The sequence below is a fragment of the Phodopus roborovskii genome, unplaced genomic scaffold, assembly GCF_943737965.1.
Source record: "Phodopus roborovskii unplaced genomic scaffold, PHOROB, whole genome shotgun sequence".
NCBI lineage: Eukaryota > Metazoa > Chordata > Mammalia > Rodentia > Cricetidae > Phodopus > Phodopus roborovskii.
The window spans coordinates 17,954,109-17,967,431 of NW_026126459.1; the positions used below are offsets into that span (position 1 = coordinate 17,954,109).

General features: G+C 37.6%; 1 protein-coding gene across 1 annotated transcript in view; it reads right to left on the bottom strand.

The window, feature by feature from the left end:
* The window catches only part of Adamts20 (ADAM metallopeptidase with thrombospondin type 1 motif 20), a 132,045-nt gene that overhangs the window by 45,136 nt on the left and 73,586 nt on the right, over positions 1–13,323 (bottom strand). Inside the window, exons 20-28 of the mRNA XM_051189727.1 lie at positions 12,617–12,827; positions 12,296–12,460; positions 11,431–11,595; positions 10,131–10,250; positions 9,361–9,468; positions 8,478–8,642; positions 8,084–8,374; positions 6,995–7,156; positions 5,417–5,590 (exon numbers count right to left, since the gene is read on the bottom strand). Coding sequence (XP_051045684.1) covers positions 5,417–5,590; positions 6,995–7,156; positions 8,084–8,374; positions 8,478–8,642; positions 9,361–9,468; positions 10,131–10,250; positions 11,431–11,595; positions 12,296–12,460; positions 12,617–12,827 — 1,561 coding nt within the window. The remainder of the gene's footprint in view (positions 1–5,416; positions 5,591–6,994; positions 7,157–8,083; positions 8,375–8,477; positions 8,643–9,360; positions 9,469–10,130; positions 10,251–11,430; positions 11,596–12,295; positions 12,461–12,616; positions 12,828–13,323) is intronic.

A 13,323-nucleotide genomic window follows, 5' to 3' on the forward strand; every position in this document is an offset into this window, starting at 1 on the left:
GTCCACACTCATGGAGAGAAATGGGCTCATGAAGATGAACCTACTAACTTTCATTACAGAAGCAAGCTTGTTCTGCATTTGTTAATGTTTTAAGGAGTGCCCATGAGCTACCTACAATCTTTCATTTGAGATAAGGAAGAGACTGAGCAGTGGTTGACAGAAAGCAATGGCTTTGGAAACCTCCCCCAAACATTCTCAAATGCTTGAAAAATATTTATGTGATGTTATTTTACCACACACATATCCTTAAAACTTCAAAGTCAAATTTTATAATCTGTTTAAATGGTTTCCAAATTTTTCACAGTTAGAGATCTTGTAGTTTCAAAGGTAGATATTTGTTAAAATTCAAAGAATTAACTCCTAAAATATTAAAGAACTTAATGGTGTCATTTAAGACAAATTTGTAAAATGATTGCTGCACTTGATTTTACACCAGTATCTAGTCCATGGTGAGAGTGCACACTGATGAGCTCACTTCTTTGAGGGATTTCTGCAACTAAAGATTTCAATGTTAGAAATAGTTAAAATCACATTTTGGATACATAATATGCTCTGAACTGAATTAGGAGGCTGAACTACATTTTCAAAACCCATTCACGTATTCTAATACTTCTTAACAATTAAGTAGTTAACAAATATTTCAATGATAGAAAAATTTCCTTAACTTCATAAAATCTATAAGTTATATTTAATATTATTCACATGATCCTTTAAAATTCATGTTTGTGTTTCTTTTCTAAATCAAATAATCATATTTTAATTTCTAGATACAATGTACAAAAATAAGAGAACACAACAAAAACATGTTAAGAGAAATAGATACAGTCAAATCATTACTAATTAGTTGTCTAGAAACATAAAAGAAGTAGATGAAAAAATGTTAATGTCTAGACTCTTATGATTTCATAGAAGCTAGAATACAGCTTTCTCAAACTACAAAAAGCTGACACACATGACCTTTGTAACACCAAGAATGTTCTTCTAGCTTCTACAAGCAGACTCAGCCAAGTCACTATAGAGCACAGAGCAGTTTCTTCTGAAAAAAATCTAGTATTTCCAGAGAAGCTTACACATCTAAAGCATTCACAGGGGAAACCAGTAGAAATGCCACAGACACTTGGGTATTTTCATATTATTTAACATGTAAATATCAAAAATGTTGCATATCCCATTTATGCAGAGACATGCTTTATGTTCTAAATTATAACTGCAGTGGCATCAAAACCTACAAACACTCTTCCTTTAGGATATCTCCTTGGGTTCTTCCTAGGTCACATGTCAAAAATATCCAGGATCCAGCTCAGTTGCTTTTACTATTTTCAGAGCATCATATGTAGGACAATCTGTAAGTCCACCTACTATTTTGTGAGGCATAAAATCCACATGTACAAACAGGAGGCTGTAGCGCTGTGCAGAAACACCCACTGTTTGACAGTAGAACAAGACCCTCCTCACCATAACCCAAGTTATGAAGAAATACATCTTATTGGTTTAAGTTTTCTAGAAGGATTTACTAGCAGAATTCCTCTGCTTCCAAGTGTAACCCTCATCAGTAATCCTTGGTTTACTCTAACATATCAAGCTCCAAATATTTATGAGTCTTCAATATCATAAATCACTTGGCTGTTACTGCAAATGTAATACTCCATGCCTGTAAATGCATTTACTTTGCGGTTTCATTATTAAATTGTCAAGTCTTTGCTCATAGGACTGCATCAATTTGAGTTATAGTGACCACCAGAGTGCCCACTCTGAAGTACATATATTATTTTTGAGAACAAATGAATGTGCTATAAAAAGATGTGGTAATAAATATGATAAGCAAACTGTGAATACATTTTTCAATGTGTAACCAGCTAAATACAACTTAATTTTAAAATTTAATTTAAAAATTGATCTTCAGGGGTGGCAAGATGGTTCAGTGGGCAAAAGAACTTCCCTCCAAACTAATGACCTGGATTTAATCTCTGGTTTCCACATGGTGCAAGTAAGGCCTGACTCCTGCAAGTTGTCCTCTGATATTCACAAGTATACACTGTCATGTGTATGCATACACACACACACACACACACACACATTTACAAAAATATATTTCCAAACTACTTATTGTATTTATATATTCTCTTCACCAATTTAAGAAAATAATTACCATAGGTACCTTTACTGTTCTTTAAACAGTTGAAATAAATGACTGTTTTGTGAATTGTTTCCCCACACATTACCTTGCTCCTGTGCAGCTGCTGGCTTTGGCAGGGAGTGAGAGGGGAGCAGGCGGCCTGAGCTGCTCTTAGGCTCACCCAGAGATACAGAGGTTGCAGCCATTTATCAGCCTTGTTACACAAAACCATTACAAGACAAACTGTGAAGTCAGGTGTGTATGCTTGGACCACCAGCTCATTTCTGAAAGGCCTTGTGTAGCATGTATCCCACTTAGAGATTGAGTGATTTTTTTCCTCTGGGTATTCCTATTTGATTATTCCTTCCCCCAGAAACACTTAAGAAAAGCACCTGAGTGAAAGGGCTTCAAAGAGAAAACTTTGAATTAAAGAACAACTTTATGACGTTTTCTAGGAGAAAGGGTCTTTAAGGAATGGCATTTTCCTTACTTCCTGTCGTGTTGTTCTCAACCCCAGAACACAGTATTTACTTATCAAACAAGAGTTCATTCCACATGGTAAACAAAATCATTCCAGGGAAATGAATTCTAGGGAAATCATTTGAAACCGTGGGGGAAATAAAAGGAAATATTTTTAAAAGCATTTTTCTCCAATAGTTCAATTGTGTTAAGTATGATGATCCTATTAAAAGATTATGCTGCTCACAAGCTACCCATCTGATTTTAGCTTCAATAATAACCACCACTAAGTTTTATTCATTGCTTACAGTACATAAAAAATAAAAACCTTTCTAGTAGTTTGAAGTGGACAGGTAGATAGTAAATCTTACACTTTTACATTGCTATATTAATTTGTAAAAGAGTTATCTAGAAAATTACAATAATGTATGCAAATACTCAGAAAAATTATGAAAATATTCACTTTTAACAGTTAGTTTTTAATAAGAGACATTAATAGCCTGTTACGTAAGAAAAACAGCACCAAAGAAAGGAGTCATTCATTACAATGTCAGTTGCTTTAAAATATTTAGGTAATAATGCAAGGGATGAAAATACAACATACACACACATTATGCAAAGCACAAAGACACAACATTAATGAAAAAATGGTTAATGTACAATGCATTCACATTAGCTAATTACATAAATGTAGCAATTCAATTAACAAGCACACATTATGATTCATTTATTCCTTTTGATATTACAACACAAAATTTCCCAGAACATGAAAAGTTAGGAATATTATTATACTTTTTTCTAAAACACTTCAATAATGATTTTATACACTCTTTATATTTCCCTTTAAAATAAAAAGATGAATGTCATTCATTCATGCACATACATATAAATTCCCTTAACTTTCTACCTGAATGAGCAGGGTCTATAGAATGTAATGTTACTCATGAAAGTATCTGTTAGAAGAGGTATTCTGAAATTTGGCTAAAATGTAGCAACACTGAAAGAAGAAGCAAATATATATATATATATCCTGGTTTTGATAACAAAACTTCAGATCCCCTGAGTCCTTTTAATATAAAAGACTAACTGAAAAAATAAATATTCTTCATACAATAACAGAAATCCAGGCACTCTAATGATATATATCTTTACACATGGAAATAAATAGGTTTGTAAAAATTCTGGCATAAACATTTATTGAGCTATTTTTAAAACTTCACTTTCAATGATCAAAATATATAGATATCACAGTTCTCCACTAGTGCAAAGACTAAAATTCCTCAATTAACTGCTTTTGAAAGAGTTTTATAGTAAAAGGATTTCTGTAGTTCTCTCTTATTGTTTTATAGTCTTAGGTATTGTTTTGATGGATTATTTCTATGAGGTTGAAAAGTTGCTTGTACAGAGGACATAATGTACATCCAGGTTTCTCACCTTGGACATGATTTATATACAAATGTATCACTTGAATACAGGGTCAGATAACAGACACTTGTAACTGCCATGGTGTACACTTTTAGGAGGTATCAAACGGAAGCGTACTTGGACCTCACTAGCACTGACTACAAGTAACCACTGTAATTCTGATATTCTATAACTTGAAGTAAATTTCTGTCCTAAACTTTAGACACGCTGTTCTATCCATTAAACAGAGCAGGTTCCAGCCGTGTTTTCAAAGAAATGGCCTGATAGGAACTATTTCAAGCACTGTGTTCCATACAGTCTGCTCTGTCACGGTGGTGTAGCATCTGCTACAGACAATAAGGGGAAATGATGTGACTGAGCACCAATGAAACATACCAAAACAGGCAGTGCACTGACCCCGATGGAAAATCTATCTCAAAATCATTACAGTTAGGTGTTTCAGTGCCTACCATGAAGCAGAGACACAGGTAGTTGCTTAAAACTTGTGCACTGAAGAACAGCCCCACTAAGCTAAAACATAAAGCCACTACAAACAACACAGTCTCCAGTTAGTGACTAGATTTCTCCTTAATTGGAACAAAAATGGCTTGGCTTGTGAGTTTGGTTATAAATAGATCACTGTTTAAATCAGCTTTTCATCTGAAAGGCAATTCTCATTTATTCATGATCTAAAAATTCAAAGATGATAAAAATGTTAATTTTAATATGTTTGTGAATTAGACTTCAGATATTTGAAAAATATTAGAGAAAATAAGCCATTCATCAGCACTATCTATGAGTTTTGTGTATGACTCAAAAAACAGAAAATTAAAATATTCCTAAATGATAGTAAGTCCACATAGTGGAAAAATGGATATTCATAATAAATTACTATGTAAATCATACTTCTCTATGATGTATTTAACAAACTATGAACAATCTATATAAGCAAATATTTTTGTCTTTACTATTTTCACATTTCTAAATCAAACAGTCAATTGAACAGCAAAGAAATAAATTTTAAAAGAATGTTATTTGGTTTGGGATCAGTTATTGGATAATGACAGACAAAAGCCACGTATAGTCATAAGCTCAAACAAGACACAGCCTTAATCTGCCATGATTGCAAGTAAAATGTTAACATTATGCACAAATCCAGTTAATCAGAGGGGAGGTCAGAGATGCAATGAAGGAAAGCATTTCAATTAGTTCAAAATTCACATATAAAGTAAATACATATAAAACCATTACATACACGTTTGTAATTACAGTACTTGAATGAATTCCTACTCAAATTGTTGACTTCAATACACATGGCAGGACAGGTGATGGTCGTAGACGTAGTAATCAGATGAGATAGTATGTGAATTTTCCAATTTACAAAGAGGAAATTCATGTAAAAAGAACATGGTAACATGACTACAATTACTATCGTACCGATTTCCATGGTCCCCGATACCAGGACACATCATCAGGGCAGGCATGCACATGACATTGCATCATGCTAGGTGGCTTGGGCAGTTCACAGTTGTGTTCTTGTGCCATTTGGCCATCGGGAAACTGGCATATCACGAACCTTGACTTTATTCCTCCACCACATGTTTGCGTGCACTGAAAATAAAAACGGGAAAGTTTATACCCACTTAACTTCCAAAGAACATTATATTTCTTCCTTTCCTTCTGTTGAGACAAGGGCTCATGTAACCCAGGCTGACCTGGAATTCCCTGTGTAGCTGAGGGTGACTTTGAACTCTGACCCTCCTGCCTCCACTTAGAGGCACATAGCACACTCAGTTTTTGTGGTCTGGGGTCAAATCCACCATTTCATGCACACTAGGTAAGCACTCTGGAAGCTGAGATGCATTCCTAAATTCTGAAAGATTATATTTATTTATTCAATATTTAAGTGTTATCTGCAATGTTGGGTTTAAAGTATATTTTAAAAAGGAATTTGATGCATTTCAGTTGTCAGCTAAAGTATCCCTTTAAAGGATGATTTTTAAATTCCTTGTGATGAGAATTTATGTGCTAAAGTCACCCTGAGAAAAGGAAAATAAAACTAATTGAGTAATTTATCCATTCAAAAGTGCTGTGGAATATTTATTTATGTGGTATGAAGATGTGTCACTGTGATTGGTTTAATAAATATCTAAATGGCCAATAGTTAGGCAAGATTTTCAGGGCAGAGAGAATGCTAGGAAGAAGGCAGAGCCCACGGCCAGGTATGGAGGAAGCAGGGAAGCACCATGGGCAGTATAAAGGTAATAAAGCCACAAGGCAGAAAGTAAATTAACAGAAACAGGTTAGTAAGTTATAAGAGCTAGTTAGAAAGAAGCCTAAGTTGTCGGTCAAGCTTTAATAGTTAATAAGAAGTCTCCATGTGGTTATTTGGGAGCTGTCTGGCAAGACAGAAATATTCACCTACACAAAAACATTAAGCAATTCTTTTCTTTCTTTCCATCTAAAACATGGGGGTTGGAGGCTGTTAATAGTGAAAGTTACCATTTCAGTTACCTTTACATTTATGGGGCCTAAAAGTGTTTGGGTATAAAGAAATGCTTAATAATTTACAACTATTTAGTTTAAAGGAGATTAGTTGAATAAATGACATGCAGTAGAATAAATCATAGTATAAAATGTCATCCTGGTTTTCTGTACCTATATCAATCTAATTTCCTAAAAAGTTTAAATGGTTACATATATCCATCATTTGAAGGACAGTGGTAGCACACACACACATACAGGCATACACACAGGTACACACACACACACACACACACACACACACACACACACACACACACACACACACAGGCCTGCACATCAGGTTTTGTTGAATTGTACAATGTATACTATCTTGGGAATGCTCCAGAGTGAGTGCTTCTTGCAAAAGAACTTTTAAAAATCTGTTTCCACACAAAATAGTGAGATCAGATCATCCCACAGTGCCCAGCAATAGGAGGCATGTTACTTTTGTCTTTTGAGCTGATGACATCAGGGGACCACATGACTTACTTCTCCCCAGTCCCCAAAATTCCAGTGTGGACAGGGTCCAGAGCCACAGCGATTTGACTCTGGGGGCTTGGAGGCTGCATCACAGTAAGTAGCACTGTGGCCATCTTCATCCTGGCAGACTACAGCCCGGTGCTGAAGACCTCCTGCACAGCTTCGGGAGCACTGATGGGAACAGAACAGAAATACACACTGTATGCACACATGAAGAAGATGTCACTTGACACAAAGCAGGGTCAAAGATAAAATCTCCCACAGGGAGCCACAATTTTAGGTAAGAAAATCTGTCAAAATACTTGGCTTTTTACCAAGTGCTTCATTAGAAAATTTTAAAGAAAGTTTGGCATGGTAGCACATAAATTTAATCCCAGCACTCAGGAGGCAGAGGCAGGCAGATCTGTGTGAGTTCCAGGCCATTCTGGTCTACATAGTGAGACCATGTCTTGAAAAGAAAGAAAGAAAGAAAGAGAGAGAGAGGGAGGGAGGGAGGGAGGGAGGGAGGGAGGGAGGGAGGGAGAAAGGAAGATTGTTGATGGACAGGAGGTCTTTCAAATTTACATTAGAAAGTGATCCTTTACTCTCAAAATAAATGCTAAGTAACAAGACATTGAAGTTTTATGGCCTCACTGGGAAGGCATTTTAAAACAGCAACACCATGTTGTCACTTGCCATTCACCTTACTGTCTGCCCCTTAGTCTCTTCTAAAATGAGCATTTATGACCCCCACATTCTCAGGAGACCCTCCCCCCCCCAGTCTCAGGACCTGCACTAGCCTTCTGCATTGCCTTCTCAGCAAGGCTCTGTTTCTCCCAAACATTCAGTCTTACTGATCACAGGCTTTGCCCTCTTTTGTATGATAGGGATTCTAATCAAGGGGCTTTCAAGTGGGTTTCTCCATAATCATTGTGGCTAGTGATTACCCTGGGGGGTTGTAATCTGCACCAACATGCTTTCAGCCTCTGAAGAACTGAGCTATTGATCTTCAGATAACATTCACATTAAAAACATTTGATGACATTGCACACATATCTGGGAAAGGACTATAAAATGATTCAGTTACAAAATGAGTATAACTCAATAAAGACAGCTTACTGCTCCCCATGGGCCTGTTCTCCACTGGTTTCCTCTGATTGACAGGCGGACCCCCTGATTGTGATTCTCTTCTGGTTTGTGAGTTAATGGGGCATTTCTGCCTGGAAAACGGCTTGGCTGCTCAGAGGAGCTGTGAGAGTGGCTGTATGAGGGCGGGCAGGCTGCCAGGCTGCATTCTTGTTCAGTCACAGGGCGGACTTCAGGGTCACAGTGACTCTCATCAACGGGCTGGTGGTAGCTCATGCATAAAATGTGTCGAGTGGTTTTCCCATGTCCACAGGAAGCTGAACACTGATTGGAAAGTCAGCCAGCATTACAATGTAATAAAGTACATGAATAGCAAACGTTATTTTAGTTACATTTCCAGTGACTGCTTTCTCAGAAGCATACTTACTGGTGACCAATTCCCTGCTTGCCACTCGCCACAAGGGCTGAAGCAGAGAATCACTTCAGCAGGCCGGGGCAAGTGGGCACAGTGCAACTCATCGGCCACTCCATCATTGGCATCGCGGCAGCTCACGTAACGGGCCTGACTGCCCCTTCCACAGGACACAGAGCACTTTAAAAAAGCCAAATGATAGTGAGAGGGGTTCAGTACCCTCCACTCTAGTTACCTGTAGCTGCTCTGTCTCAAAATACCAACTTCACAGAGGAAGCAAAAAAGAGAAGTAATATCGCCTGGCATTATTTCTGTGTCAGATACACGTACACAGTAAAATTCTCCACTTTAGAGTTTTACAAGTCAGATCTAATAATTTGAATGACTATAATATTTTAAATAATATTATCACATGTTAAAATTAAAGGGACTAAAACACTTTGCATAAAAGCGTCCTTAGATATCATTAAAAATAACCTTTAAAGACCTTGTAATAGACGGCATCTGAGCTTATAATTTAATATGTGGGATTAAAACACATTGAAATGGCTAATACATTGTAGCTTTCGGTTAAGAAGCAAAGCAGCGTGAAAATGTCTGTGGTTGATACAGAAGTTCATAAATGCTTAATACCATATCCATTTCTCATAGCTGTCTGGGCCATAGGTCTGATCTTCATTTTACAAACTAGCAAACATACCCTAAAGGGTTACTTCTCTGCACAGAGATATGGGCTCATTAAAAGGACAGTCGTGACTTTATCATTCCATGACCTAATCCTAAACCCTGTAAATCTTTCACACCACCAAACATCTGAGAATGAATGCACACATTAAAGCTGGTGAGACTGGGAAACTGTTTTAGATGTGCGAAGCTGAAGAACTGTCGTGTCACTTACTGGGGTCCAAGATCCATGACGCCACTGTGCGGCCTCTCCCAGGGGAATGGCTGGCAAGGAGGATGTCCCAACTTTTGGAACAACCATGCAAGGTGCAACTGTACACTCCTGTTCCGGAAAAGTAAACTTTATTGAATGCCATTTAACTCTTCACTCTGACTAGCATGAAATCCTGTACTGGGTTTCCTTTTTCACATACAGAATCCAACAATACTGTGTGCTAAAATAATGTAAATGAATGACCTAGGTTCTCACTTTCAGAGACACAAGCTGCTGGCAAGGGCTAGTCCTGGGTAGGATGTGCTACTACTGGGTAGGGAGGAAGTGAGCACTAGTAGGAAGGAAGTGCTAGTACTGGGTAGAAAGGAAGTGAGAGCTAGTATATGGTAAGAAGGCTGCATTTCAATGTTTCTATCACCATCCTATCTGACCATTGAAGGAACAAAGCCCTTAAAAACACTCCTAATATGGACCATTCTGAAGGAATGCAGCACTGTACAATGAAAAGAACACTTTGACACGTTCGTGGGATTCACACTTACGAACACCTTGGGAGAGTGGGAATGTACAAGTTAAAGCTGGATGGAGTGGAGTTTACAGTAAACACAGCATGCCAAAACCAAGAACGATGTGTTCTGTAGGCAGAAAGTGTTTCAAGGCATAGAAGACAAGGAGAATACATACAATACTACATACTGATGTAGTGTTCATCAACAACTCTTCCATTGATAAGTATTTCTGCTTCTGTTCCATGAAGAGACCTCCTTTACCTGTCTGTCACTTGGCCGGCTGACTTCCTGGCATTCTCTGTCATCTAGCATGGTGCCAAATAGTTCACTGACACACTTAACAGCACGCATGTGATACCCGTGTCCACAGGTGGCTGTGCACTGAAAGGAAACCACAGGTGCCAAAGACGGTTTTCAAGAACTACATAAATCCCCACTTTCTTAATAAACATATAGTTATATTTAGTTAAATATGTACTTTCAGTAGTTGTTTTGACTAGTTCTTGGTGTCAGATTTGAGACCTAAATTTGGAAATTGAATTGACATGCCTATTTATTCAATTTCATTGTACAGATATTACCTCAACACCGCATTTAACAAAATGCACTATGATTGATATATTTTTAAAGTTGTCATGCTGAAAATGGTAATAGACACCTGCTATGCTGGTTGTGGAGACAACACAATTTTGGCTACATGAACCTGCCCGATGCCATATGTTAAGTATCTATAAGGAAGCATGCATTTAAGAAATTAGGGGGACCTTCCATCAATCTTGGCAGCCTCCGTGACACTGAATTGCCCACCTCTACCTGGCCTGACCATCCTTTACCCCAGGGCCTGCCAGTGAGACTCCCAGACACAGTAAGAGCAATGTAAGCACTGATACTGCACATATTGATATACTCTTGAAGTTGATAAAAGCAAACATTTTCAGAATTTTGGTTAAATAAAATTCAAAAACAAAGTTGTAATATTAAGCATGGCAAAAATATCAGCAAAGGCAAAATTTTACAGATAATGAAATGACTGCATTTCAGAAAGTATTTTTTAATTATTGTTATATATGTGTGTATGTATGTGTGTATATGTGTGCTAATGTGTATGTATATATATATTTGTATGTGTGTGAATGTGTGTATGTGTGTGTGTCTATGTATATGTGTTTATGTGTGTATGTATATATATGCACGCGTATGTGAGTGTGTTCATATATGTGTGTATGTATGAGTGTGTGTATGTATGTGTTTGTGTGTGTATATATGTGTGTATGTGTTTCTGAGTGTATTGTGCACATATACATATGCCAACACACATGTGTGGACATTAGACAGGTTTTGGAGCTGTTTTCCCTTTCCACCTCTATGAGAGTTCTACGGATCAAATTCAGGCTTCGGCAGCAAGTGCCTTTACCCACTGAGTTACCGTGCTAGCTCCTAAGGTATACTTCTAGTGATACCAATCAGTGAATCTCCTAAGGGGAGAGTGAACTATTATACAATTTCCTATCATTCTCTATACAGATGTGTAAAGGCAGAGAAGCCCCTGTCATATACTTACAGAACCCCATGGGCCTACATGCCAAGAAGCACATGCACGGAGCTCACAGGGTCTCAGCGACTCAGGCTTGGTACTAGCATTACAGAAGCCATCGCTCATGTGATCTTCTTTCAGCTGACACCAAATCTGCCGCTGCTTCATTCCCTTTCCACATGTGACAGGACACTGGGAAGTTAACACAGCTGTATCACAAAGTGGCACAAAGTTCCAGAGTGTTTCCCCCTACTCCTCTAGAATCATTCACTGATTAGAACCAACCACCCCACACATCTGCCACTCAAGTTCTCTGTGTGATATTTGGATCTCATTCTAACAATAAAGCTGGCTTTGACTCAGAGGGCAGAGCTAGCCACTAGCTAACCAAAATTAACCATAGAGGTTTTGAAGGACTGAGGACAGATAAAGAGACAGGAAGCAGTAAGGAGGGGCTTAGAGAGAATCTCAGCCCTATCTCAGAAGAGATAGGAATTCACTAGTTACTTCTCCACCTGTTCTCTGATCATTGAGGTTCTTACTAGATACTTGGTTCCAGGTTTTTTATCGACAAAGAATAATTAGATAAATGCATCAAGGTCCCATTGAAATATTCATTTGTTCAAGAAAGAGAGATCCAGAGCTAACCTTTGAAGAAGTGTGTACTCCACAATGCTTTGCGCTACTGCTTTTAATGAAGGTGGTTATAAACTAAATATCAGTAAATGTTACTGCTGGCCTGAGAGCTATAAATGGTACAAGAACTAGACAGTTTTACATTGTTCTTTTACTGCTTTTATGATTAAGTGTATTTGAAGTTTCCAGTCTTGGACTGTAAGTTTCCCTAACATGACATTACAGCAGTTTTTCTAAGCCATATATTTAATGTTACCTCACTCCACTCACTAGTAGCCCAACTGGGACAAGGAAACTCATTGCAATTCCCAAGCATCACCCGCGGAAGCTCCTGGCACTCTCGCTCATCAAGGTGGTGGCCAAAGCCATTGACACAGTAGGACTCTCGAGTCTTCTCCCCTCCTCCACAACTCCTAGAACACTAATTTAAATCAAAACAGACAAACAAACAAAACAAAACAAAAAACAAAATCAGGGACTCTTAGAAATAGAAAAAATAAATAAAAATTTTAACAAATAGATTTCATTGGTCAGAAGAGAGGTATTTTCCCCCCAAAGTGACAATTTTTATTTTTACCTGGGACCAATCTGAATAATGCCACCGTGTGAAAATACAGTTGCCATGGCATGGCTCTCGGGTAGGAGGTTTGAGCTGGTCAGCACAGTAGTGGTCTTCTACTGGAGCAGTCTGTCCTTTATGAATGGAATACTTCATGCAGTGAACGTCTAGAGTCCTATATCCTTGGCCACACTGGGATGAGCATTCACTTTTGCCAGTGATGTGCCACCTAGGGAGACGATGTTACTATGTTTAGGAGCAGTGATTATGAATATTGATTTAAAATAGATTAATATGCATACATACATACAAACACCTAAGGAATTTAGAATTTGGGGTACAAGTACCTACATGCTTGAACTTCCTTTAGGAGTATTAATATGTTAGTACAATTCTAATGTATCAGGGAACTCAATCTATAATTTTTGTTCTCAAGTATTATTTATTGGGTCCTAATTTCAGCGGAAATTTCACACTCATGCTACATGGACCTAATATTTCAAATCTTTAAACCATGGACTTCCAGATTTGAGTTTATCTGGATTTACTTCATGGACTAAATAAATTGCTTCCATATTATTCACAAAATGTGAGACCTACACACTAGTATTTAGATAATACTATTAAATCAAAAGTGAAATGAATTATTGAGCATGAGTACAAATTAGTGAGCCTGAAGTGTTCTAAACAACAAGGCAGAGGACAGATATTAATGACCTGCTAGC